This window comes from Rhinopithecus roxellana, chromosome 8 (assembly GCF_007565055.1).
Source record: "Rhinopithecus roxellana isolate Shanxi Qingling chromosome 8, ASM756505v1, whole genome shotgun sequence".
Taxonomy (NCBI): Eukaryota; Metazoa; Chordata; class Mammalia; order Primates; family Cercopithecidae; genus Rhinopithecus; species Rhinopithecus roxellana.
Window position 1 is genome coordinate 41,223,308 of NC_044556.1, and position 27,812 is coordinate 41,251,119.

A 27,812-nucleotide genomic window follows, 5' to 3' on the forward strand; every position below is an offset into this window, starting at 1 on the left:
ATAAAAAAAGTTAACATGGAATTGATGAATACAACTAAAAGCTAGGTTCTTTAAAAAGGCAAAAAAAAAAAAAAAAAAAAAAAAGATAAGACACTGGCAAGATTAAGGAAAGTAAAAAGAAAAAATATTTTTTAAAAGTTGAAAATCCCAAGGGTTGGGGATGATGTGGAGTAATAGGAACCCTGGTACATTGCTGGTGGGCATGTAAAATAGTGTAGCCAGTTGGTTTGGCAGTTCCACAAAAGTTAAACAAGATGTCCATGTGACCTAGGAATTCTGCTCCTACATATAAGCCCTAAAGAATTAAAAACAGATACTTAAATACTTGTGAATGTTCACAGCAGCACTATTTACAATAGCCAAGAGGTGGAAACAACTCAAATGTTCATCAATGGATGAATGGGTAATTGTGGTCTGTACATCCAATGGAAAAGAAATTCAGTGATAAAAAAGAATGAAGTTTATTCAGTGATAAAAAAAAGAATGAAGTTCTGACATATGCTACAACATGAATAAACTTTGAAAACACTGCAAGTGAAAGAAGCCGATACAAAAGGTCACACATTGTGTAATTCCATTTATATAAAATGTGTAGAATGGGTAGATCCAGAGAAACAGTAGATTAGTGGTAGCCCATGTCTTGTGGGGCGAGAGAAATGTGAAGTGACTGTTAACAGGTGAGGGGTTTCTTTTTGGGGTGACAAAAATAATCTGGAAAAAAAATCTGGAATTAGATAATGGTGACTGTCGCACAATCTTGTGGACACACTAAAAAACACTGAATTGTGCACTTAAATTTACTCTTTTTAAAAAGGGTAAATTTATGGTATATCTCAAATTTTTTAAAATGACAAATATAATAAACAATGTAATTTCAATCAGAATCCCAACAGCATAGTGTTTCGGGGAGAATAGGAAAAGGGGCACTTTGGGGAGGCCGAGGTGGTAGGATCCGTTGAGCCTAGGAGTTTTGAGACCAGCCTAGGCAACATAGTAACCCCCCACCTCCGCATTCCCTGCCACCCCGGTATCTAAAAAAAAAAAAAAAAAAAAAAAAAGCCAGGTGTGTAGCGCATGCTTGTAGTCCCAGCTACTTCAGAGGCTGAGGTGGGAGGATCTGGAAACCCATTGAAGTTCCAAGACATCCCAAAGGTTAGAAACCTAATTTAGCCTCGGCCGGGCGCGATGGCTCACGCCTGTAATCCCACCACTTCAGGAGGCCGAGGCGGGTGGATCATCTGAGGTCAGCATAGGCCAAACCCCGTCTCTACTAAAAATACAAAACAAAACAAAAATTAGCTGGGCGTGGTGACAGGCGCCTGTAATCCCAGCCACTTGGGAGGCTGAGGCAGGAGAATCGCTTGAACCCGGGAGGCGGAGAGTGCAGTTAGCCGAGATCACGCCATCGCACTCCCAGCCTGGGTGACGGCGTGAAACTCGGTCTCAAAAAAAGAAATCTTTAGCCTACAGAATCAACTCATTCAAGGCCTTTCAACTCCTGGCCTCCCGCACTCCAGCCAGCTCAACCGTTAAGTACACAGATCCCAGAACAGGATGCTCCATAACCTACGCTTGATCGCTTCTCCAGCACTCTACCGGCTTTTTAGCGTCCCATTCTTAGACGCTCCAGCAAGATGAGCAGCTTATCTTCTTCGACCTTTGCTTAATATACAACTCTATCATACATATTTGCCTGTGTATCTGCCTTGCCACATTGAGAGTACCAGAACGGCAGGGCCTGCGGCTTATTCATCTTTTTATGTTTATATTCCCTGCTTGGTGCACAGAAATGGACCAAACAGACAGAGAAATTCTTCAAATGATCTTGGCAACGAATCATTTTCCTTTTCCTAAGTAACAGAAACGTGAAACGGGCAAAAGCCGCGGGAAGGCTGTCTCCCCAGACAGAAACTAGGACTCAACACAAACGTAGCGGAATTTGAGGAGAAACCTGTTTAATCTGACTCATGCGTATTGTCTTCTTGTCTCACAACATGCCCACGATAAAGATGGATTCGGCTAGGCCCGATTCCGCATCTATAGTAGGCATAGCAGCCATCTTTCTTAAGGGTAAGGGGCAACCCGGAAGATCACACCCTACCTGTTTCAGAAACGCCAGACGCCTTTAAATCGTCAAGAGTCCAATCGGAATCGACATTTTCACCGGAACCGCTCGGCCTCACGACCGGAAAAGGCTGTGCGTAAGAGCGTTGGGGGCGGAAGTGACGAGAAGGTGGTAGTCGGGTAGTTGGCGGGTGGTTGAGTAGAACCGGTCGCCATGTCCGCGGGGAGCGCGACACATCCTGGAGCTGGCGGGTACGGCTTCAGAGGCGAGGGCATCGGAGCGAGCACTGGGGCGCGGGAGAGGCGGAGGGACCCTGAGAAGCTGCGTTTGGGGTGGAGGGCCCCTTAAGTAGGAAGTAAAGGGCTGGACGTTTGGGGAGAAAGATCTTGAGCAGGCCTGGGGCCCTTAAAGGGCCGGCTGGGATCCGAGGGAGGAGGGAAACGGGGACTTTTGGAAGGGCGAGCCAAGGGGAAGGCGTAAACGAGAGCGTGCAGGATAGAGTGGAGTCTTTTGATACAGGTGACAGTAGAAACGAAAGATTTTGGGGAAGGGTGGAAAGTGTGGGTTTGTTAAATATAGCAATAATTGTTTAAGGAGAGGGGAGTTTTAGATTTAGAAGGTGATTCGGAAGTGTAAGTGGAATATAATAGAGGGAAAATGGGGTGCTAAGGCGTAGTAAGGAAAGAATAACATACATGAAAGCTTTGAGGCCTAATGTTTTCCTTTTTCTACATGTAGGCGACGCAGCAAATGGGACCAACCAGCTCCAGCCCCACTTCTCTTCCTCCCTCCAGCGGCCCCGGGTGGGGAGGTCACCAGCAGTGGGGGAAGTCCTGGGGGCACCACAGCTGCTCCTTCAGGTGCCTTGGATGCTGCTGCTGCTGTGGCTGCCAAGATCAATGCCATGCTCATGGCAAAAGGGAAGCTGAAACCAACACAGAATGCTTCTGAGAAGGTATTTGAAGTCGAAGGGTCTCCACTAATTGCGAATTTAATAGTTGTTTTGCCAGGCGCGGTGTCTCACGCCTATAATCCAGCACTTTGGGAGGCTGAGGCGGGTGGATCACGAGGTCAGGAGTTCGAGACCAGCCTGACCAACATGTTGAAACTCCGTCTCTACTAAATGTACATAAATTAGTCGGGTATGGTGGCACGCGCCTGTAATCAGCTACTTAGGAGGCTGAGGCAGGAGAACTGCTTGAACCCAGCAGGCGGAGGTTGCAGTGAGCTGAAATTATGCCACTGCACTCCAGCCTGGGCGACCCAATGAGACTCCGTCTTTTAAAAAAAAAAAAAAGTTTGTAATTCTGTAATCACATAATAATTTGTGTTAGTAAAGGATAAAATGGATATAGTAGTTGAGAGATCATTCAGTTTTGGAATGTTCCAGAAGATATTTTGTTACAAATACATACGAGGCATTTTTGATTGGGCTGATTACATTTATGGACGAAATACCTTGTCTTGTCCTTGTCCACTTAGTTCAACTTAAGTTCTATTTCCATAGTCATTTAAAGCAACATAACATGTTTTTAATATATGTGCTTTTTCCCTGAACTCAAAGGAGAAGTTCAGGTAAATCAAGTGAGCCCCATAGTGTCATCTCTAATTAGAACCTGTAGGGTTTTATTTATTTATTTATTTATTTATTTATTTTTTGATAGAGTCTCACTCTGTCTCCCAGCCTGAAGTGCAGTAGTGGGGTGATCTCGGCTCACTACAACCTCTGTCTCCTGGGTTCAAGTGATTCTGCTGCCTTAGCCTCCCAAGTAGCTGGGATTACAGGTGCATGCCACCATGCCCGGCTAATTTTTTTTTGTATTTTTAGTAGACAGGGTTTCGCTATGTTGATCAGGCTCATCTCAGCCTCCCAAAGTGCTAGGATTACATGTATGAGCCACCATGTGCAGCCTATTGTTTGCAAAGATTGTTTTATGAGGAAAAATTAAAAACATCTTTTTTTTTTTTTTTTTTTTTTTTTTGAGACGGAGTCTTGCTCTGTCGCCCAGGTTGGAGTGCAGTGGCCAGATCTCAGCTCACTGCAAGCTCCGCCTCCCGGGTTCACGCCATTCTCCTGCCTCAGCCTCCCAAGTAGCTGGGACTACAGGCGCCGCCACCTCGCCCGGCTAGTTTTTGTATTTTTTTTTTAGTAGAGACGGGGTTTCACCGTGTTCACCAGGATGGTCTCGAACTCCTGACCTCGTGATCCGCCCGTCTCGGCCTCCCAAAGTGCTGGGATTACAGGCTTGAGCCACCGCGCCCGGCCGAAAAAATTAAAAACATCTTGACGAAGATGTAATGCTCCTTGTATATTAAGATTCTTAATACTGATATTAATAGTTTAAGCTCTTTTTTTCCCTTAAAATAATAATCTTTAGGTAGTTGACCTCAGCAAGATACATAAACACTGAATTTAGAATCATAAAACCTGAAAACCCAGAATCCACAATTTGAAACCCAGAATCCACAGTTACTGGTTACATGGCTTTGGCGTAACGAAACTCAGCTTTCTCGTTGGTAATATATACCTGCATTGTGTAGTGCAGTAGTCACTAGCCTCATGTGGCAATTTAAATTAAAATTAAGGGGCTGAGTGTGGTGGCTCACACCTGTAGTCCCAGCTCCTCTGTAATTCTTCTTGGATTCTTGGAAGGCTGAGGTGGAAAGATCACCTGAGCCTAGGAGCTTGAGGCTGCATTGAGCTGTCATTTTGCCATTGCACTCCAGCCTGAGCATCAGAGTGAGAACTTGTCTAAATAATAAAAATAATTAAATACATTATCAGCCTCCATAACTGTGAGAAATAAATTCCTGTTGTTAAAGCAAAAAGCAAGGCAAAACCAAACAAAATACAATTTAAAATTTAGACCTTTAGTCACATTAGCCACATGTCAGGTGCTCAACAGACACATGTGGCTAAATGGTTACCATATTGGAGTGATAGACTAGAACACCTGTCACCAAAAGTTCTCTTAGACAACATTGATAAGTATTATTAAAGGCGGTCATAAGGATTCATTGAGATGATAATGTAAATGAATACTATAGGGGGTTAAATAAAGGTAAGGTGATATTGTTGAGTTTGTATTTAGTTTTGCCTCCACATTTAAAAAATGTATTTAATGCACAAAGTAAACAATATCTTACCTTCTAGACATAGGTTGGGGAGATAGGCCCCTGTAGTCCCAGCTACTCAGGAGGTTAAGGCAGGTCGGTGGTTCACTTGAGGCCAGAAGTTCAAGACCAACCTGGGCAACATGCTGAAACCCTGTCTCTACAGAAAAGACAAAAACAGCTAGGTGTGATGCATGCCTGTGGTCCCAGGGTCTGGCTTGATTGCCCAGGCAGTGACTGTGCAGTGGCACGGTTAAGTAGTATGTACTCCCAAGTAGTAGGACTACAGTCGCATGCCACTGTGCCCGGCTAATTTTTTTTTTATTTTTGGAAGAGATGGGTTTGCCATGTTGCCCAGACTGCTTCAGCCTCCCAAAGTGCTGGGATTACAGGCATGAGCCTGTTTGGTTGGTTCGTTCATTCGTTCGTTCTTTCTGTCTTTCTGTCTGTCTTTCTGGTTTTTCATGTGATAGAGTCTTGCTCTGTTGCCCAGGCTGGAGTTCAGTGGCGCAATCACTGCTTACTGCTGCCTCAGCCTCTTGAGTAGCTGGAACTACAGTCTCATGCCACCATGCCCAGCTAATGTTTTGTATTTTTTGTAGAGATGTGGTTTTGCCATGTTGCCCAGGCTGGTCTGAAACTCATGGGCTCAAGTGAGCCACCCGGCCCAGCCTTTTTTTTTGTAATTTATTTATTTATTTTTGAGACGGAGTTTCACTCTTGTTGCCCAGGCTGGAGTGCAATGGCGTGATCTCGGCTCTTTGCAACCTGTGCCTCCCGGCTTCAAGGGACTCTCCTGCCTCAGCCTCCAGAGTAGCTGGGATTACAGGCACAAACCACCACACCTGGCTAATTTTGTATTTTTACTAGAGTCAGGGTTTCACCATGTTGACCAGGCTGGTCACGAACTCCTTGTAGTTTAAATTGAAAGAAACTAGATCAGGTTTTACCATCTTAATGGCTTTTCATTCTTCTTTGTTCTTCCGTAATAGAGTGAGGAATGATTAGTTAGATACAATTTAAGGGCTTTTGAGAACTTTACAAGGATGGAATTAGTTGGATTTTATGTTATGATTGTGGGAGTGGCACAAAACAACTTCCTATTATACGCTTGAAGTATATGTGTTGTGTGCGTTGCTTCTCTACCTTCTATTATGTTTTACTCCATGTACAGCCAACTAACTGAGCTATAGAGTATCATAACTTTGCTCTTTAATTTTCTTTCTGAAGGTTGTAGCTTCTAGTCCCTAGTGCTTCTATAATTAGGTGGTCATAAAAATGCACATAGGGCTGGCCGGGCGCGGTGGCTCAAGCCTGTAATCCCAGCACTTTGGGAGGCCGAGGCGGGCGGATCACGAGGTCAGGAGATCGAGACCATCCTGGCTAACATGGTGAAACCCCGTCTCTACTAAAAAAATACAAAAAACTAGCCGGGTGAGGTGGCGGGCGCCTGTAGTCCCAGCTACTCGGGAGGCTGAGGCAGGAGAATGGCGTAAACCTGGGAGGCGGAGCTTGCAGTGAGCTGAGATCCGGCCACTGCACTCCAGCCTGGGCGACAGAGCGAGACTCCGTCTCAAAAAAAAAAAAAAAAAAAAAAATTCACATAGGGCTAAGGTCACAGAGAAATCTTGATTGTGGCCTTCAAGCAGATAGACTTTATTTAGTGAGGTTTTTGTTTGCTTGTTAATTCGTTTATGAAGAATGACCAACTGTGTTTACAGGCAGATGAAGGGAAGGGTAGGGAGGTGCGGGATTTGGGAAAGGATAGTTGTATTTTGGATGACTAAAAGGCTTTATCTAGGCTGGGCACAGTGCTCATGCCTGTAATCCCAGCACTTTGGGAGTCCAAGGTGGGCAGATCACCTGAGGTCAGGAGCTCGAGATCAGCCTGGCCAACATGGTGAAACCCCATCTCTACTAAAAATACGAAAATGAACTGGGTTTGTTGGCTCATACCTGTAATCTCAGCTACTCAGGAGGCTGAGGCAGGAGAATCATTTGAACTTGGGAGGCGGACATTGCAGTCAGCTGGGATTGTGCCACTGCATTCCAGCCTGGGTGATAGAGTGAGACTTCATCTCAAGAAAAAATAAAAATAAAAAAATAGGCCAGGCGTGGTGGCTCACGCCTGTAATCCCAGCAGTTTGGCAGGCTAAGGCGGGTGGATCATGAAGTCAGGAGTTTTGAGACCAGCCTGACCAATATGGCAAAACCTCATCTCTACTATAAGTAGAAAAATTAGCCAGGCATGGTGGTGCCCACCTGTAATCCCAGCTACTCAGGAGGCTGAGGCAGGAGAATCGCTTGAACCCGGGAGGCGGAGGTTGCAGTGAGCTGAGATCACACCACTGCACTCCATCCTGGGCGACAGAAAGAGACTCCGTCTCAAGTAAATAAATAAATAAAATTTAAAAAAAGAAGACTTTATCTCACCATAAAAACTTTTTAATCTAATTTCTCTTTTTTCTAGCTTCAGGCTCCTGGCAAAGGCCTAACTAGCAATAAAAGCAAGGATGACCTGGTGGTAGCTGAAGTAGAAATTAATGATGTGCCTCTCACATGTAGGAACTTGCTGACTCGAGGACAGACTCAAGATGAGGTGAGGAGGCATTGGGACTCTGGGGAAGGTGGTGAGTGGATTCAGATAAAGAAGACCTCTAAATAGACAGGTGTTAGATATTTATTAGTGAGTTTGGGTCATAGTCTCTGAAGTCAGAACTGGGTTTAATTTAACTTCAGAGGAGGATAATGAAATGGATATAAATGAATTCTCTGCATTGATTTGAGTAAGAAACCATGGAATAAAAATTTCAGATATAGGAGAGAATTCATTCCTTCTTACTTGGTCGAATGAATGAATGGGAAGAAAATCTGTCTGCCATTGAAATCAACCAATTGCCACATCTTCATTGAACATTTCCTTTTTTAGATCAGCCGCCTTAGTGGGGCTGCAGTATCAACTCGAGGGAGGTTCATGACAACTGAGGAAAAAGCCAAAGTGGGACCAGGGTACGTATTCTCTTGTTTATGGAAGGGTTGGGTGTATGACTCACGTTAGTCTCATGTTTTTCATCCGTAGGTAATACGTGTACACCATATTTGATTCGAGGTTTGAGGGGTATGTGTGTGCACACTGTATAGCAGAATTCTGGATATCAAACAGATACAAGATGTTGGGAGCTGCTTTTGTACTTTTATTTCACATTTAATGTTTTTATTGGAGGGAACAAATTATAGGAAAGTGTAAAAGAAGATACTAACCACTAACATTTAATGTATATACTTTTTTTCTTTTTTCTGTCCTATATGATCTGCAGAAATAATGTATATACTTCCTTTTACTTCCTTTTTTTTTTTTTTTTTTATTTTATTTGAAATGGAGTCTTGCTCTGTCACTCAGGCTGGATTGCAGTGGCACGATCTTGGCTCACTTCAAGCTCCGCCTTCCAAATTCACGCCATTCTCCTGCCTCAGTCTCCCGAGTATGTGGGACTACAGGCACCTGCCACCACGCCCGGCTAATTTTTTGTATTTTTAGTAAAGATGATGCTTCACCATGTTAATCAGGATGTTCTCAATCTCCTGACCTTGTGATCCGCCCACCTCGGCCTCCCAAAGTGCTGGGATTACAGGCGTGAGCCACTGCACGTGGCCATGTATATACTTCTTAACTTTTTTCTGTGGAAATAGTTACCCTCACAAATGGGCTCATATATATATTTTTTGTCTTTATGATGGTTATACGTTGTGATTATTCAGGTAAAGACAATCTGTTTCATTTCATTCCTTCCATCATTCAGTGTTTGAGTTTCTCTTCACTGTCAGTTGATAGGTACTTAGGAAATGCAACATTTTTAACATTAGCTTAAACTACACAAAATAAGTAACAAAATTTACTTCCTACCCCAAGCCAAGAATTTATTTATTTATTTAGAGATGGAGTGTTTGCTCTTGTCACCCAGGCTGGAGTGCAGTGGCGCCATCTCGGCCCACTGCAACCTCTTCCTCCCGGGTTCAAGCAATTCTCTGGCCTCAGCCTCCCACATAGCTGGGATTACAAGCGTGCGCCACCGCACCCAGCTACATTTTGTATTTTTAGTAGAGATGGGGTTTCACAATATTGGCAATATTGTCTTGACTCCTGACCTTGGGTGGTCCCCCCGCCTCGGCCTCCCGAAGTGCTGGGATTACAGGCGTGAGCCACTGCGCCTGGCCCAAAGAATATATTTAAACTTTCTATATGTTTTGGTTGCTGTTTTGAACTTTGTCTTTAAAAAGTTATTTTTTTTTTTTTTTTTTTTTTTTTTTTGAGACGGAGTCTCGCTCTGTCACCCAGGCTGGAGTGCTGTGGCTGGATCTCAGCTCACTGCAAGCTCCGCCTCCCGGGTTCACGCCATTCTCCTGTCTCAGCCTCCCGGGTAGCTGGGACTACAGGCGCCGCCACGTCGCCCGGCTAGTTTTTTGTAGTTTTTAGTAGAGACGGGGTTTCACCGTGTTAGCCAGGATGGTCTCGATCTCCTGACCTCGTGATCCGCCCGTCTCGGCCTCCCAAAGTGCTGGGATTACAGGCTTGAGCCACCATGCCCGGCCTAAAAAGTTATTTTTATCTGCCACTTTTTATTAACTGTATATGGTTATTGATCACTTTATTATAATTTAAGTCATCTTAACATTTAGAATCTAAATTATCAGTTGATGTGGGCCTTAAGAGGTTTCTCTATATGCATGATCAATCTTTCCCCATTAATTTTGTGTGTGTGTGTGTTGTTTTTTTTTTTGAGACAGTCTGGCTCTGTTGCCCAGGCGGGAGTGCAGTGGCATGATCTTGGGTCACTGCAACCTCCACCTCCTGGGTTCAAGCGATTCTTGTGCCTCAGCCTCCTCAGTAGCTTGGACTTCGGGCATGCCACCATGCCCAGCTAATTTTTGTTATTTCAGTAGAGATGGGGTTTTGCTTTGTTGGCCAGGCTGGTCTCAAACTCTTGGCCTCATGTGATCTGCCCACCTCAGCCTCCCAAAGTGCTGGGATTACAGGCATGAGCCACAGCACCCGGTTTGCCCCATTGATTTGGATAAACAAGACCACATTTGTTTATAACCTATTAGCCAGCAAAAAGGAATTCTGTTCTTAAATATTGGGTTATCTCCATAGACTGGAAAATCATGGTAGTGAATCCATAAGAACAGATTTGATCTGAAATCTGTTGGCCAGTTGACTTTTAAGATCAAGAAGTTTATAGCCGGGCACAGTGGCTCAAGCCTGTAATCCCCGCACTTTGGGAGGCCGAGACAGGTGGATCACGAGGTCAGGAGATCGAGACCATCGTGGCCTACACGGTGAAACCCCATCTCTACTAAAAAAAACAAAAAAAAAAAAACTAGCCGGGCGAGATGGCGGGCGCCTGTAGTCCCAGCTACTGGGGAGGCTGAGGCAGGAGAATGGTGTGAACCTGGGAGGCGGAGCTTGCAGTGAGCTGAGATCCGGTCACTGCACTCCAACCAGGGCGACAGAGCGAGACTCCGTCTCAAAAAAAAAAAAAAAAAGATCAAGAAGTTTATTTGTTCCCCAGCTGTTAAGGCATGTTCTTAGACATTAGCAAAAACCCTTCTAATGTATATAGTCCCTTTTGGTTATTTGGAAACTTGAAACAGTACAAATTAGATCTGGTGACCCATTTGACTCCTTTTTTGGTTCTGACCACGTTGAGATCATCCTTTTTTGTTTCTCTTTATAGGGATCGTCCATTATATCTTCATGTTCAGGGCCAGACACGGGAATTAGTGGACAGTAAGTAATGTTTTTGGCTCACGTAGCACTTTTTGTGAAGAACAAAGTACAGGGGTCTGTATAGCAAGTTGGCAGACTGTCCCTGATGGCTGTTCTAGCCCTTGTTCATGAACCGTACACGAATTTGTATGGGAGTTTAGAGGGGTTGACAGCCGCATACTTGGGTAACGTATAAAGCGGATTTACGTGTGAGTGATTGAACACTGGCCTGCCTGTGTTCGGTTTTACTGTTTTACCATTCGGTTTTACCATTTTAAAAAAATTTACTGTTTTACCATTCGGTTTTACTGTTTGTGTTTTTCCAAGGAGCTGTAAACCGGATCAAAGAAATTATCACCAATGGAGTGGTAAAAGCTGCCACAGGAACAAGTCCAACTTTTAATGGTGCAACAGTAACTGTCTATCACCAGCCAGCACCCATCGCTCAGTTGTCTCCAGCTGTTAGCCAGAAGCCTCCCTTCCAGTCAGGGGTATGTTTTGGGGAGGGATCATTAATAGCTTTATCATTTCTATAAAAATGATACGTGCCGTCCAGGTGCAGTGGCTCATTCCTGTAATCCCAGCACTTTGGGAGGCCGAGGTGGGTGGATCATTTGAGATCAGGAATTTGGCCGGGCGCGGTGGCTCAAGCCTGTAATCCCAGCACTTTGGGAGGCCGAGACGGGCGGATCATGAGGTCAGGAGATCGAGACCATCCTGGCTAACACGGTGAAACCCCGTCTCTACTAAAAATACAAAAAAAAAAAAAACTAGCCGGGCGAGGTGGCGGGCGCCTGTAGTCCCAGCTACTCCGGAGGCTGAGGCAGGAGAATGGCATAAACCCGGGAGGCGGAGCTTGCAGTGAGCTGAGATCTGGCCACTGCACTCCAGCCTGGGTGACAGAGCGAGACTCCGTCTCAACAAAAAAAAAAAAAAAAAAAAAAAAAAAAAAAAAAAAAAAAAAAAAAAAAAAAAAAAAGAGATCAGGAATTTGAGACCAGCCTGACCAACACGGTGAAACCCCATCTCTACTAAAAATACAAACCTTACCTGGGCATGGTGGCAGGCGCCTATAACCCCAGCTACTTGGGAGGCTCAGGCAGGAGAATTGCTTGAACCTGGGAGGTGGAGGTTGCAGTGAGCCGAGACCATGCCACTGCACTCCAGCCTGGGCCACAGAGCAAGACTCCATCTCAAAAAAATAATAATAATAATAAGACATGTGCCAAGTAATACATATAAAGAAGAAAAAAAAAATCGTCAAATTCCAATCCCGAAAGTTACCTGCCATAGGTATTCTGTTAGTGTGTTATCCAGCTCTCCACAATATAATGAACACCTGAGAACATATCTCTTCATATTGATATGTTCTAGAAAGGAGATTGATAGAGCAGAAGGTATGGTACATTTTGAAGTTAGTGGTTTTAGTTTGTATTTGTAAACTTGATGATAACTGGAGGACTAAGAAGGCTGAGTCTGATGAAGCAAGACTTTGCTGATACATTCCTCCTAGAAAAAAGGGTTGGAGAGAGCAGCCTTCACTGAAGAGTATCACAGGGCTGACTGTGCTAACCAACACTCTATCCCAGTTTTACAGGAGACTGTCTTTGCTATAATTTCTTACTGACTTATTTCAAAGATTGAGGATTTAATTATATATTCTCTGTTTAATATGAAGTATTCTTTTCTTCCTACAGATGCATTATGTTCAAGATAAATTATTTGTGGGTCTAGAACATGCTGTGCCCACTTTTAATGTTAAGGAGAAGGTGGAAGGTCCAGGCTGCTCCTATTTGCAGCACATTCAGATTGAAACAGGTGCCAAAGTCTTCCTGCGGGGCAAAGGTTCAGGCTGCATTGAGCCAGCATCTGGCCGAGAAGCTTTTGAGCCTATGTATATTTACATCAGGTATGGATGCATAGGGCAGGGGACATGTGAATTCTTGTCAACTTGTTGGTACAGTCAGGAGTGATTCAGAAGGAGCAAGAGAAAACCGGGTGTAATTAATAGTAACATGAGGGATTTAGGTAAATGCTAGGAGTAATTATAATTAGTTAAATAAATTGTAGAATTGGGGAACGGTGGCTCATGCCTATAATCCCAACACTTCTGGAGGCCAAGGCGTAGGACCTCTTTAGCCCAGGAGTTTGAGGCCAGCCTGGGCAACATAGCGAAACCCCATCTCTACAAAAAAATTAAAGAAATTAGGCCGGGCGTGGTGGCTCACACCTGTAATCCCAGCACTTTGGGAGGCTGAGGCGGGCAGATCACGAGATCAGGAGATCGAAACCATCCTGGCTAACAAGGTGAAACCCCGTCTCTACTAAAAATACAAAAAATTAGCCGGGCGTAGTGGCGGGCGCCTATAGTCCCAGCTACTCAGGAGACTGAGGCAGGAGAATGGCGTGAACCCGGGAGATGGAGCTTGCAGTGAGCCGAGATGGTGCCACTGCACTCAAGCCTGGGCAACAGAGAGAGACTCCATCTCAAAAAAAAAAAAAAAAAAGTCAGATGTGGTGGTGCACACCTATAATCCCAGCTGCTCAGGAGGCTGAGGCAGGAGGATGGCTTGAGCCCAGGAGGTTAAGGCTGCAGGTAGCTGTGTTTGCACCACTGCACTCCAGATTGGGTGACTGAGTGAGACCCTGTCTTAAACCAGGTGCCGTGGCTCACACCTGTAATCCCATCACTTTGGGAGACCAAGGCAGGTGGATCACCTGGGGTCAGGAGTTTGAGACTACCCTGGCCAACACGGTGAAACCCTGTCTCTACTAAAAGTACAAAAATTAGCCAGGTGTGGTGGCAGGCACCTGTAATCCCAGCAACTCAGGAGACTGAGGTAGGAGAATTGCTTGAACCCCAGAGGTGGAGGTTGCAGTGAGCTGAGACTGCGCCATTGCACTCCAACCTAGGCGACAGAGCAAGACTCCGTCGCAAAAAAAAAGAGATAAATTACTGAATTAGGAGACGAAATTGTCTCTTCAGTATTCAAGTCTTTTTTTTTGAGACGGAGTCTCGCTCTGCCGCCCAGGCTGGAGTGCAGTGGCCGGATCTCAGCTCACTGCAAGCTCCGCCTCCCGGGTTCACGCCATTCTCCTGCCTCAGCCTCCCGAGTAGCTGGGACTACAGGCGCCCGCCACCTCACCCGGCTAGTTTTTTGTATTTTTTAGTAGAGATGGGGTTTCACCATGTTAGCCAGGATGGTCTCGATCTCCTGACCTCGTGATCCGCCCGTCTCAGCCTCCCAAAGTGGTGGGATTACAGGCTTGAGCCACCGCGCCCGGCCTATATTCAAGTCTTTTGGTTTTTTACAAGTCTGTACAAAAGTGAATCTTGGCCTGTAATCCCAGCACTTTCAGAGGCCTAGGCAGGCGGATCACAAGGTCAGGAGATCGAGACCATCCTGGTTAACACGGTGAAATCCTGTCTCTACTAAAAGTAGAACAAAAATAATTAGCCAGGCATGGTGGCGGGCACCTGTAGTGCCAGCAACTCAGGAGGCTGAGAGGCAGGAGAATGGCGTGAACCCGGGAGGCAGAGCTTGCAGCGAACCAAGATGGCGCCACTGCACTCCAGCCTGGGCGACAGAGCGAGACTCCCTCTAGGAGTAGCTGGGACTACAGGCGCCTGCCAACACGCCCGGCTAATTTTTTGTATTTTTTTGGTAGAGACAGGGTTTCACCGTGTTAGTCAGGATGGTCTCGATCTCCTGACCTTGTGATCTGCCCCTCTCGGCCTCCCAAAGTATTGGGATTACAGGCGTGAGCCACCACACCTGGCCAAAAAAAGTGAATCTTAAAGTGAGCTGTGATAAGCCTGAAATAATTTTCATTTAAACCTATATCAATATTAACACATTTTGGCCGGGCGCAGTGGCTCAAGCCTGTAATCCCAGCACTTTGGGAGGCCAAGATGGGCGGATCACGAGGTCAGGAGATCAAGACCATCCTGGCTAACACGGTGAAACCGCGTCTCTACTAAAAATACAAAAAACTAGCCGGGCGAGGTGGCGGCGCCTGTAGTCCCAGCTACTCGGGAGGCTGAGGCAGGAGAATGGCGTGAACCCGGGAGGCGGAGCTTGCAGTGAGCTGAGATCTGGCCACTGCACTCCAGCCTGGGTGACAGAGCGAGACTCCGTCTCAAAAAAAAAAAAAAAAAAAAAAAAAAAAGAAGTACCATTATTCAGAGAAAGACTAATAAAATATTTGTGGTAATGATAATAGTTATATCTAAAAGACTTACGTTATTTTGTGTTTCTGTTTTGTGATTTTCAGAGGCCTAGATTTTGAGCTACAGTAAATGTATTAATGTAGATTTGTAAAATAGCATGAAAAAATGAAAGCAGAATTCTGCATCTTTTATTTATTTTTCTCTCCTTTGAATTCCTGGTTATTTCTTTGCAGTCACCCCAAACCAGAAGGCCTGGCTGCTGCCAAGAAGCTTTGTGAGAATCTCTTGCAAACAGTGAGTTGTATTTGTCTGATACTCATTCAGAAAAGCAGTTGCCGTTTTGGAGTATGTCTTAACTCTTTCTTTCACCTGTTTAGTTTCCTAGTACTGCTATAATAAGTTACTGCAGTTGGGTGGCTTAAAATAACACAAATTTATTCTGTCACACTTCAGGAAGCAGTCTGAAATCAAGGTGCTGGCAGAATTGGTTCCTTCTGGAGTCTGAGAGAGAAATCATCCCATGCCTCTCCTCTCTCCTAGCACCTGGTCATTGTGTTGGTTTGCTATTTTTTTTTTGTTTTTTTTGAGACGGAGTCTCGCTCAGAGTCTCACTATGTCACCCAGGCTGGAGTGCAATGGCGCCATCTCGGCTCACTGTAAGCTCCGCCTCCCAGGTTCACGCCATTCTCCTGCCTCAGCCTCACGAGTAGCTGGGACTACAGGCGCCTGACACCACACCCAGCTAAATTTTTATATTTTTAGTAGAGAAGGAGTTTCACCACGTTAGCCAGGATGGTCTCGATCTCCTGACCTTGTGATCCGCCCACCTCGGCCTCCCAAAGTGCTGGGATTACAGGCATGAACCACCGTGCCCGGCCCATTGTGTTGGTTTTGGCTTATATTAGCATAGCTCCAGTCTGAAGTAAGGGTAGAGCTATAATAATTTAAAACCAGTTAGACATGTTTGGGGGATGATTGCTCATTTGATTATGGATTCTTTTTTCTGTAAACAACCAAAAGTTAAACCTTAGGTCTTTATAGCACTTAAAGGAAATCAGGTTTTGGACTGAATATGTTCAACCTTGTGTTCTCTGGTACCTTATTGGGTAGCTTATGGTGGTGTTTTTTTTTTTTTTTTTTTTTTTTTTGGAGACAGAGTTTCTGTCGCCCAGGCTAGAGTGCCATGGCACAATCTCAGCTCACTGCAACCTCCATCTCCCAGGTTCACGTCATTCTCCTGCCTCAGCCTCCTGAGTAGCTGGGACTACAGATGCCCACCACCATGCTCGGCTTAAGTTTTTTGTATTTTTAGGAGAGACGGGGTTTCACTCTCTTAGCCAGGATGGTCTCGATCTCCTGACCTCGTGATCTGCCCGCCTGGGCCTCCCACAGTGCTGGGATTACAGGCATGAGCCACTGCGCCTGGCCTTGTTTGTTTTTTACTTTGTTTTGTTTTTTTTACTTCCTTTGTTTTTTTTTACATATCACCTGATTTACCAACCCTTGTACCAGATAACTTTCTTGACCATTTCCCATCTTTTTGTTGGTACTTGAGGTTATGGACTTAATAATATATAGGAAGGAAGTATGAGGAAAATACTAAACCCTTAGTAAACCATGAGTAAACCTTGAGGAAAAGTCACCCAGTAAATGTGAATGAATGAGGTCTCATCAGTTATACTAACAACTTGGAAATTTCCTAGTTACTTAATTTCTGTGGCTTTCTAAATGATTTTGTACCCCAGAATTGAGTATACTTTAGGGGATTCAGGATTATTCATGCTTCTAATGCCCAAAATTGGCTTACTAATTTATAGATCTGCCTTATTAAAATGTTGAGGTGGGCTGGACGCGGTGGCTCATGCCTGTAATCCCAGCACTTTGGGAGGCCAAGGCGGGTGGATAACGAGGTCAGGAGTTCGAGACCAGCCTGGCCAACATAGTGAAACCCCCATGTCTACTAAATATACAAAAACTAGCTGGGTGTGGTGGCACGCACCTGTAGTCCCAGCTACTTGGGAGGCTGAGGCAGGAGAATCGCTTAAACCTTGGAGGTGGAGGTTGCAGTGAGCTGAGACCATGCCATTACATTGTAGCCTGGGTGACAGAGCAAGACAGTCTCAAAAAAAAAGGTTGCAGTGATACGAGATCGCACCACTGCTCTCCAGCCTGGATGACAGAGTGAGACTATATCTCAAAAAAAAAAAAAAAAAAAAAGTAGGTTAAACCAGTTTAAATTTGATTGGAACATCGGTAGATATATTTTAATTGCTAATGGCTTTGGTCCTAGAATTACATAATCAGACCCTTGTAAATACACAGCTTGGGCTGTCCCATGTTAATTTGTTTCCCCCTCTCTTTCAGGTTCATACTGAATATTCTAGATTTGTGAATCAGATTAATACTGCTGTACCCTTACCAGGTGTGTACATCTTGAAGTGTTTAAAAAATATTTTGCTAGTGATAGTTATGTGTAACTATGATACTGGAGGCTAGACTGTGCCAGGGCACTATTAATGTTCCCTTTAATTTAGGGTAATTTGGAAAGCCATTCATGCCTCAGTATTTTTCTTCCCTAGATATTAAGTTTAATATTCAGCTAAATTGTCTCATTCTGCTGCAGCTGATTAAACACTTTTTTTCTTCCCCCTCAGGCTATACACAACCCTCTGCTATAAGTAGTGTCCCTCCTCAACCACCATATTATCCATCCAATGGCTATCAGTCTGGTTACCCTGTTGTTCCCCCTCCTCAGCAGCCAGTTCAACCTCCCTACGGAGTACCAAGCATAGTGCCACCAGCTGTTTCATTAGCACCTGGAGTCTTGCCGGCATTACCTACTGGAGTTCCACCTGTGCCAACACAATACCCGATAACACAAGTGCAGCCTCCAGCTAGCACTGGACAGGTAGGATGTCAGGATATGCAACAAGATACTACTGAATTTAGGAAAAACTGGGGGAAGAGGGGAAGTAGTGGTATTCCAGAAATAAATCATGTAATGTGGAATGTTTTTTTCCTGTCTTCTGTGTTCCTACCACCAACCTACCTGAATATTTTGGATTAGCGTGTATGTGTGTATGTCATCCTAAAGTTTATATTTTCACAGTCTTGCACACCAAATAACTGTTTAAAGTGGGGCTGGTGGGCACACTTGCTATAAAGGGTCAGGTAGCAAATATTTTAGGCTTTAAGGGCCATACATTCTCTGTCACAACTATCACACTTGGTAGTTGTAGTGCAGAAGCAGCCCGTGGATAATACCTCAAGGAATAAGCATAGCTGTACTCCAGTATAACTTTATTTATAAAACAGGTGGCAGGCCACAATCATAGTTTGCCATACCCTTGGCCATTGTTTGCCTAACCTTGCCTTTGCAGTGTTAACAAAGTCCTCAAGGAGAATGGGGCTACCTTCACCACACCTCTCAGTGATTGGAACTGAGTTACAATTTCACATCTTAGGAGGAAACATAATCTCAGCATTTGGGGAGGCCAAGGCAGGAGGACTGCTTTAGCTCAGGAGTTTGAGACCTGCCTAGGCAACATAGTGAGACCCCATCTCTACAAAAAAATTAACTGGACATGGTGGCACATACCTGTATTTCAGCTACTTAAGAGGCTGAGGTGGGAGGGTCCCTTGAGCCTAGGAGGTCACGGATGCAGTGAACCAAGATGGTGCCAGTGCACTCCAGCCTCAGTGACAGAGTGAGACACCGTGTCTCAAAAAAAAAAATTATGTAAGAGATATATAAATTTTTCAAATGTAAGGATTATAAATGCTGGTATGTTTCTTTTATAACTTAAGAAATGTATACTTACTTTTTTTTTTTTTTTTTTTTGAGATGGAGTGTCGCTCTGTCACCCAGGCTGGAGTGCAGTGGCACCTCTCGGCTCACTGCAAGCTCTGCCTCCCAGGTTCACGCCATTCTCCTGCCCCAGCCTCCTGAGTAGCTGGGACTATAGGCGCCCGCCACCACACCTGGCTAATTTTTTTGTATTTTTGGTAGAGATGGGGTTTCACTGTGTTAGCCAGGATGGTCTCGATCTCTTGACCTCATTATCCGACTGCCTTGGCCTCCCCAAGTCCTGGAATTACGGATGTGAGCCACCGCACCTGGCCACAATTTCTTAAATCGTGAAAGTAGAATTGTAGGAAAAGAGTAGATGTCTGGATGATAATCTGGATGGTTTATATATCCTGGTCTTAGAGGCAGGGGAGAGACTTCATGAGAGCATGGTAATGGATTTATGGTGGGTCCTTCGCTGTGGGCCTCTCATAGTGTACCCATGCCAGAGTAAATGGCAGCCTCAAACCATTGCCCAGCCCCCTTACCTGTGGGCTGTGAGCACTGAAGGGGGTTGCACAGTGTATAACAGAAAAACTATGACCTAAATTTTATTTGTGGTCCCTGGTAAAATTTATTTATTTTATTTTTATTTATTTTTTTTATTATTGTTTTTTGAGACGGAGTCTCGCTCTGTCGCCCAGGCTAGAGTGCAGTGGTACCATCTCAGCTCACTGCAAGCTCCGCCTCGCAGGTTCATGCCATTCTCCTGCCTCAACCTCCCAAGTAACCGGGACTACAAGCGCCCTCCACCACGCCTGGCTGATTGTTTTGTATTTTTAGTGGAGACGGGGTTTCACCTTGTTAGCCAGGATGGTCTCTATATCCTGACCTCGTGATCCGCCCACCTTGGACTCCCAAAGTGCTGGGATTACAGGTGTGAGCCACCGTGCCTGGCCTTTCTTACTTTATTTTGAGAAGAATCTCACTCTGACGCTAAGGCTGGAGTACAGTGGTGTGATCTTGGCTCACTGCAACTTCCGCCTCCTAGGTTCAAGTGATTATCCTGCCTCAGCCTCCCAAGTAGCTAGGATTACGGGCACATGCCACCACGCCCAGCTAATTTTTGTATTTTTAAGTAGAGATGGGGTTTTGCCATTTTGGCCAGGCTGGTCATGAACTCCTGACCTCAGGTGATCCGTGGCCTCGGCCTTCCAAAATGCTAGGATTACGGTGCTAGTATTACAGGCATGAGCCACCGTGCCCGGCCGAAATTATTTTAATTTTTATATTTAGACAGCTCTGTAGGTCCCCAGTTTTGAGTGTCAGTCCTTTGTAATTGGGAAGCAATACAGCAGAGTGGTTAAAAGCAGGGAGTTAAGGCGGCTGTGTTGGCTCATGTACCTGTAATCCCAGCACTTGGGGAGGTCAAGGCGGGTGGATCACTTGAGGTCAGGAGTTCAAGACCAGCCTGGTCAACATGGTGAAACCCTGTCTCTACTAAAAATATAAAAATTAGTTGGGTGTGGTGGTGGGCACCTATAATCCTAGCTACTCGGGAGGCCGAGGCAGGAGAATTGCTTAAACCCCAGGAGGCAGAGGTTGCAGTGAGCCGAGATTGCATCACTGCACTGCAGCCTGGGTGTCAAGCAAAACTCAAAAAAAAAATGCTGTGAGTTAGAATTAGATTGACAGTGTTCATCATGCTTTCCCATTTTTGAGCTGTGTGATTATGGGATGTAACTTGACCTGTCTAGCGTTTGGTTTTCCTTAGATGTAAAATGGGCACAGTGATAAAAATCTAAGAGGTTTGTGAGGATTAAGTAAGATCATCCAGGCCGGGCACGGTGGGTCAAGCCTGTAATCCCAGCACTTTGGGAGGCCGAGACAGGCGGATCACGAGGTCAGGAGATCGAGACCATCCTGGCTAACACGGTGAAACCCCGTCTCTACTAAAAATACAAAAAAACTAGCCGGGCGAGGTGGCGGGCGCCTGTAGTCCCAGCTACTCGGGAGGCTGAGGCAGGAGAATGGCGTGAACCCGGGAGGCGGAGCTTGCAGTGAGCTGAGATCCGGCCACTGCACTCCAGCCTGGGTGACAGAGCGACACTCCATCTCAAAAAAAAAAAAAAAAGATGATCCAATCTGTCAATAAATGTTAGCTGTGTTATTAATACAGTCAGCCACCTTACAACGTTTTAGTGATAGACCTCATATATGATGCTTGTTCTGTAAAATTGTAGTAGCATATTTTTACTGTACCTTTTCTACATTTAGATACACAAATACCATTGTGTTACAGCATTCAGTACAGTAACATGCTATACAGGATTGTAGCCTAGAAACAGTAGGCCATATCATATAGTCTATGTGTGTAGTAGGCTATTTTCATCTTAAGTTTGTATAAGTACACATTTGTTCAATGACAAAATCGCCTTGCAGTGCATTTATCAAAACATTTCCACTGGCGTAGTGGCTCACACTCGGCGTAGTGGCTCACACCTGTAATCCCAGTACTTTGGGAAGCTGAGACGAGTGGATCACAAGTACAAAAAAAAAATTAGTTGTGCATGGTGGCACGTGCGTGTAGTCCCTCGGCAGGCTGAGGCAAGAGAAGCGCTTGAACCTGGTAGGCAGAGGTTGTAGTGTCCCTCCGCAGGCTGAGGCAAGAGAAGCGCTTGAACCTGGTAGGCAGAGGTTGTAGTGTCCCTCCGCAGGCTGAGGCAAGAGAAGCGCTTGAATGTAGTAGGCAGAGGTTGTAGTGAGCCGAGATCGTACCATTGCACGCCAGCCTGGGAGACAGAGCAAGACTGAGACTCTGTCTCAAGACAAAACAAAACAAAACACGTATTACCATTGCTAAGCAACGCATGGCTGTATAGAGTTTTCTCTTCAGACCTGCCTATTCTTCTGTAATATATATTGTCTTTTGATACCCCTTATTCCTTTTTGGAACAACATCTTCAAACATTAGACTTAATCTTGACATAGTAACTTACTAATAACTAAGGGAGTGGAAGAGAAATTGCTTCTTCCACAAGCATTAGCAGCATTTATAAATTACAGAAAGCTTATTACAGAAAGCTAATCACGTTGACTGTCAGTGGTTGGAGTTCTGTTTGTTAATGGTCATGTTTGCTTCTAGTAGCCCAAATGCACAACACAGTTTTCTTAAAAGTCCAAAGCACTGGGCCGGGCACAGTGGCTCAAGCCTGTAATCCCAGCACTTGGGGAGGCCAAGACGGGCGGATCACGAGGTCAGGAGATCGAGACCATACTGGCAAACACGGTGAAACCCCGTCTCTACTAAAAATGCAAAAAAAACTAGCCGGGCATGGTGGCGGGTACCTGTAGTCCCAGCTGCTCGGGAGGCTGAGGCAGGAGAATGGCGTGAACCCGGGAGGCGGAGGTTGCAGTGAGCTGAGATTGCGCCACTGCACTCCAACCTGGGCGACAGAGCCAGACTCCGTCTCAAAAAAAAAAAAAAAAAGTTCAAAGCACTGTATATAGGATGTCAATTTCATGTTTCCCTAGGATGAAGGTGAGAAGGCTAGGTGATACTGTTACCAAATTATACATGAAGGAAACTAAGGACCTGAAGATGTAAAATTCATACGATACTTACTGATCCTTAAAGTATATTGTAATCATTGTTTACTTATTCCTTGGGCATTCTCACACTTTTTTTCTTCCTTGGTTTGTTTTGGTCCCAGAGTCCGATGGGTGGTCCTTTTATTCCTGCTGCTCCTGTCAAAACTGCCTTGCCTGCTGGCCCCCAGCCCCAGCCCCAGCCCCAGCCCCCACTCCCAAGTCAGCCCCAGGCACAGAAGAGACGATTCACAGAGGAGCTACCAGATGAACGGGAATCTGGACTGCTTGGATACCAGGTTAAATAAAATACCCTGTTTTCCTATCTTCATCTTATTCTCCTACTATATTCTCCCTTTAAAAAAGATAAATTCACGTCATTCTCCCAGCACTAGGATTTCTGCTCTCTGGAATTTATTTTGGTTAGGTTTTTTATCCTATTCAACAGACTCTTGAAAGCCTCTGAGAGTTCTTACTTTCTTATACATCTCACTCAAAGCTATTGATCTACCAATATGTGGCTTGTATTTAAAACCTTGGCTTTCAATGGTGCTCTTTTACCCTCCACCTAAAAAAGAGAGTGATATTTCCCTCCAGTCTCCCCACCCCGCAAGACTGCTAGAAAAGGAGTGATTCTGTACATGTAATTGTAAAGTTAGCCACTAAAGTTAAAAAGATTCTTAATTTGCAGTTTTGGTGCAATTTTATCAGAAGTACCTTTCCATTTTGTCAGAATCCTTGAATCATTCTTTAAACCAAAATTTTTTTTATGGTTTCTAGCTAGGTTTATAGAAACTAGTTGAGCTACGGGCAGTCAGTTAAAAACAGGCTATAGATAGCATAATGAATTATAACACCCCTGTCCAAGTCCTACAGAGAAAAAAAAATCCCTACTTTTGACTACAGTTACACAGCAAATCCCAAAGAGCTTTGTAGTAGTTTAACTTACTACAACTTATCAGAAAGATGAGGCACTTGACAGTTACATTAAGGAGCTAAAGTCAATACAGCAGTTGTAGATTTGCTAATGCCACTGTATTTTTCTGCTCATAGCATGGACCCATTCATATGACTAATTTAGGTACAGGCTTCTCCAGTCAGAATGAGATTGAAGGTGCAGGATCGAAGCCAGCAAGTTCCTCAGGCAAAGAGAGAGAGAGGGACAGGTAAGTTGGAATAATTATGCAAATATATTCAGATGTCATTTGTTTGCACCATTAGTCAGAGTAGTGATCATTGCTATGAGCTGAAGTATTCTGAAACTGAAATGAAATCTTTGAATCAAATATGCATCTGTTTGTTGTAATTGATGCAATGAAGGAAAAGATAATGATAGGCCTTTTACAGACTTAGAAGCAGTTATACTCGCCGGGCGCGGTGGCTCAAGCCTGTAATCCCAGCACTTTGGGAGGCCGAGGCGGGCGGATCACGAGGTCAGGAGATCGAGACCATCCTGGCTAACACGGTGAAACCCCGTCTCTACTAAAAATACAAAAAAACTAGCCGGGCGAGGTGGCGGGCGCCTGTAGTCCCAGCTACTCGGGAGGCTGAGGCAGGAGAATGGCGTGAACCCGGGAGGCGGAGCTTGCAGTGAGCTGAGATCCGGCCACTGCACTCCAGCTTGGGCGACAGAGCGAGACTCCGTCTCAAAAAAAAAAAAAACAAAAAAAAAAACAAAACAAACAAAAAAAAAAAAAACAAGAAGCAGTTATACTCGACTCTGAATAATTTATTACTTGTTCAGACATCTTTCTTGACTTCCATTGTCCGCATCTTGGCCATTTTCCTAAGGATAGACAGTAACAGAAATGTTATATAATTCAGCTATTTTTGCTACTGTAGAATTATTAGAATATCATGGATGGAAGTACATGAATGTGGGAGTTCAGCCTGCCACACAGTGCTTGAATTTACCTTTCTTACATTAGTATATTAACCTTCATAAGAAAGGAGCTGATATCGTTCCATAACAGTTCATTCGATTTTTGTCATGGCAATTGCTGTGTAGATGGGCCTTATACTTTTATAAAGGGGCTGGGGGAAGGTGGAAGCAGTTGAAATTAATAGTTAAGATGAATTTGAAGGATTGTCTGCAGACTTAATTGCACTTCTGATTCACTGGATAAGTTAAGAAAATTTAAATTGTCTGAAAGAAAGTTTCATTTTGTCTTTCAATAGGCAGTTGATGCCTCCACCAGCCTTTCCAGTGACTGGAATAAAAACAGAGTCCGATGAAAGGAATGGGTCTGGGACCTTAACAGGGAGCCATGGTGAGTGTGGTATAGCTGGGGGAACAGGGGAGTGACTAAGACTAGTCTAGAGCTATTAGTTTTCTCAGCCAGGCGCAGTGGCTCACGCCTGTAATCCCAGCACTTTGGGAGGCCAAGATGGGTGGATCACCTAAGGTCAGGAGTTCAAGACCAGCTTGGCCAATATAGTGAAACCCCATCTCTACTAAAAATACAAAAACTAGTGGGCATGGTGGTGGGCACCTGTAATCCCAGCTACTCAGGGGGTTGAGGCAGGAGAATTGCTTCAGCCTGGGAGGTGGAGGTTGCAGTGAGCCAAGATCAGACCACTGCCCTCCAGCCTGGGCAGTAGAGCAAGACTCCATCTCATAAATAAATAAATACATAAATAAAGCTATTAGTTTTCTAACCTGATGTTCATTCAGGTGTTGAATCCAACCTCTGTAATCTATTAGCCAGTGAAAATACTTTTGGGCTGGGCACGGTGGCTCACGCCTGTAATCCCAGCACTTTGGGAGGCCAAGGTGGGCGGATCACCTGAGGTCAGGAGTTTGAGACCAGCGTGGCTAACATGGTGAAACCCCATCTCTACTAAAAATAGAAAAATTAAGCTGGACATGGTAGTGCATGCCTGTAATCCCAGCGACTTGGAAGGCTGAGGCAGGAGAATCGCTTGAACTTGGGAGGTGGAGGTTGCAGTGAGCCGAGATCACACCACTGCATTCCAGCCTGGGCAATAGAGTGAGACTCTGTCTCAAAAAAAAGAAAGAGAAAGAGAAAATAGTTTTTAAAAAATTGTATACAGATAACCTTTGATTTCCAACCAACGTGTTGTTTTGAGACAGAGAGAGAAAGAATAGTTTGAAAAAATTATATACAGACAACCTTTTATTTCCAACCAATGTGTATCTAGAAAAGAGTTAGTCGACTTATTTTATACATAGCATCAGTGAATATTAATGAGTAGTAGGTCATTTAAAAATCCTGTTGCCTGGAGAATGGCATGAACCCGGGAGGTGGAGCTTGCAGTGAGCTGAGATCCGGCCACTGCACTCCAGCCTGGGCGACAGAGCGAGACTCCATCTCAAAAAAAAAAAAAAAAAAAAATCCTGTTGCCTATATTGTGTGAATACCAGGAGGTCATCTGATACGGACTTAATAAAGGTTGATTTTGCTTTGTATTGGGAGCTGAGCCACACACCTCCCCTTATAGCTCTATTGGTCGGTAATGGTCAGTTTGTGGCTGTTAGGAAAATGTTGCTTTTTAGCATCCCAGAACTCTAAATCCTGTAGAGGTACATGGGATATTTTGTTCTTTGCTTGTACTCATAAAAATGAACAGAAGAAAAGACGTTTTTTTCTTTTCTTAACTTCTTTTCTTTTAACTCTTTAAAAGGTGAAATATCATCCCTCAAGAGACTCACTTGCTAACTTTCCTTTTTTTCTTTTTTTTTTCTTTTTTTTGTGTTTCTTTTTTCTTTCTCTGTTTTCTTACATGGTTCTGGTGGATTCACATTTGCTGATGCTGGTGCTGTTTTTCGTGTGATCTTCAACGTTTTTGGGTGACCATTGACCCTGTGACCTCAAAATGGTGTCCAACTAACCACTTAAAATTAACATCTTTTTTTTTTAATTAACGAATTTATGGTATTTTTTTTTTTCCCTTGGTGGGGATGGGGTTGGGGTTGTTTTTCTCTATTCTAGATTATCCAGCCAAGAAGATGAAAACTACAGAGAAGGGATTTGGCTTGGTGGCTTATGCCGCAGATTCATCTGACGAAGAGGAGGAACATGGAGGTCATAAAAATGCAAGTAGTTTTCCACAGGGCTGGAGTTTGGGATACCAATATCCTTCATCACAACCACGAGCTAAACAACAGATGCCATTCTGGATGGCTCCCTAGGAAACAGTGGAACAGAGTTTTGACCCTCAGTGACTCTTCTTAGCAATAATGCATGCATTTGATTTAACAAGACTCTGGGGCCTGTGCTGGGAACCAACTTGGACTTTGCAGAAGTTTGAGATTCAGTGCCACCCTTTCTTAAAGGGGTTCCTTAACAACAACAACAACAAAAATCCTTATTTCTGCAGTGGCATAGAATCTGTTAAAATTTAATTAGAATCACAAACTTATCTCAGAAGCTTTTTAACAGTTCGTGAAATGTGCTTGTCCAACAAAGCATCCTAACAGGGTCGTTCCCATACACATTTGACCTGGTCCAGCCTTTTCCAAATGAATAGACCCAATTCTGACATAAAGAAAGTTTTATTTGTATTTTACTACTGTTTGGTCAATTTTGATACATAACTGGTTACAAACAGAGCCTTACTATTTATTAGTGGGGAAATTATTTTAAGACCGTCCTTTTCAATATTTAATTCTGACAGATCTGCATCCCTGTTTCATTTTGGATTCTTTCTGTTTTGGAAAATGCTGTCTCATTTAAAACTGTTGGATGTAGCTGGATCCTGGATAGGAAAATGAAGTTATTTTTTCATTGTGTTTTTTAATTGGGGTGATCCAGAGCTGGCACCTTCAGGCACATTGGTCTCATAGCCATTACTGTTTTTATTGCCCTTCTAAGATCCTGTCTTCAGCTGGGTCAGAGAAAACTTCCTGACTAAAACTGGTCAGAACTCATCACAGAAATGAAACACAGTGGTCTGTCTCTCTCAGAACTGGTTGCAGCTAAAATAGAGAGATCTGACTGCTGGCTATAGGATTTTGGACTTAATGACTGAAATTGCAACTTGTCCTTTTTCTTGGCATTACAGGTTTTGCCAAAAGAACTTTTTTTGTATCAAATACTGATGTGTGAAAGTGAAGGAGCTAGTCTGCTGAACCAGGAATAGTTTGAGATATTGAACTGTCATTTTTGCACATTTGAATACTTTGCAGGCTGGCTTTGTATAAACTTTACCCTCTGGTTTCCTATATGTTGTAAATATGTAGACCATAATTTCATTATAAATAAATGTATAAATACTCTGCTTGTGGTTTCTCTGTTTTCTTCCACAACCCATCCATACACTAAAATTCATAAACTTTTTTACTCATAGCATAATGCAA

The 27,812-nt window shown here is 44.2% G+C and overlaps 1 protein-coding gene and 2 non-coding genes across 5 annotated transcripts; all 3 read left to right on the forward strand.

Moving 5' to 3' along the window:
* Window positions 1-2,199: 2,199 nt before the first annotated feature.
* Window positions 2,200-27,733, forward strand: KHDC4 (KH domain containing 4, pre-mRNA splicing factor). 3 transcript variants are annotated; one of them, XR_748508.2, is made up of 14 exons: window positions 2,200-2,316; window positions 2,804-3,020; window positions 7,650-7,778; window positions 8,109-8,188; window positions 10,915-10,967; window positions 11,274-11,437; window positions 12,644-12,855; window positions 15,351-15,411; window positions 17,482-17,539; window positions 17,772-18,025; window positions 22,618-22,791; window positions 23,574-23,658; window positions 24,671-24,762; window positions 26,446-27,733. XR_748508.2 is itself a non-coding variant. In XM_010368103.2 (14 exons), the coding sequence occupies exons 1-14, from the start codon at window positions 2,279-2,281 to the stop codon at window positions 26,643-26,645; spliced, it is 1,845 nt and encodes a 614-aa protein (XP_010366405.1). In that variant the 5' UTR covers window positions 2,200-2,278; the 3' UTR covers window positions 26,646-27,733. The 3 variants fall into 3 exon arrangements, 2 of the variants coding, with proteins under 2 accessions (XP_010366405.1, XP_030790868.1); XM_010368103.2 differs by having other exon boundaries at window positions 23,546-23,658; XM_030935008.1 differs by lacking the exon at window positions 26,446-27,733 and having other exon boundaries at window positions 24,671-24,796.
* LOC115899449 lies at window positions 12,399-12,527 on the forward strand. Its single transcript, XR_004059154.1, has one exon.
* On the forward strand, window positions 19,352-19,488 carry LOC115899444. Its single transcript, XR_004059149.1, has one exon. It is a non-coding gene; the product is annotated as a small nucleolar RNA SNORA42/SNORA80 family (small nucleolar RNA).
* Window positions 27,734-27,812: the final 79 nt, after the last annotated feature.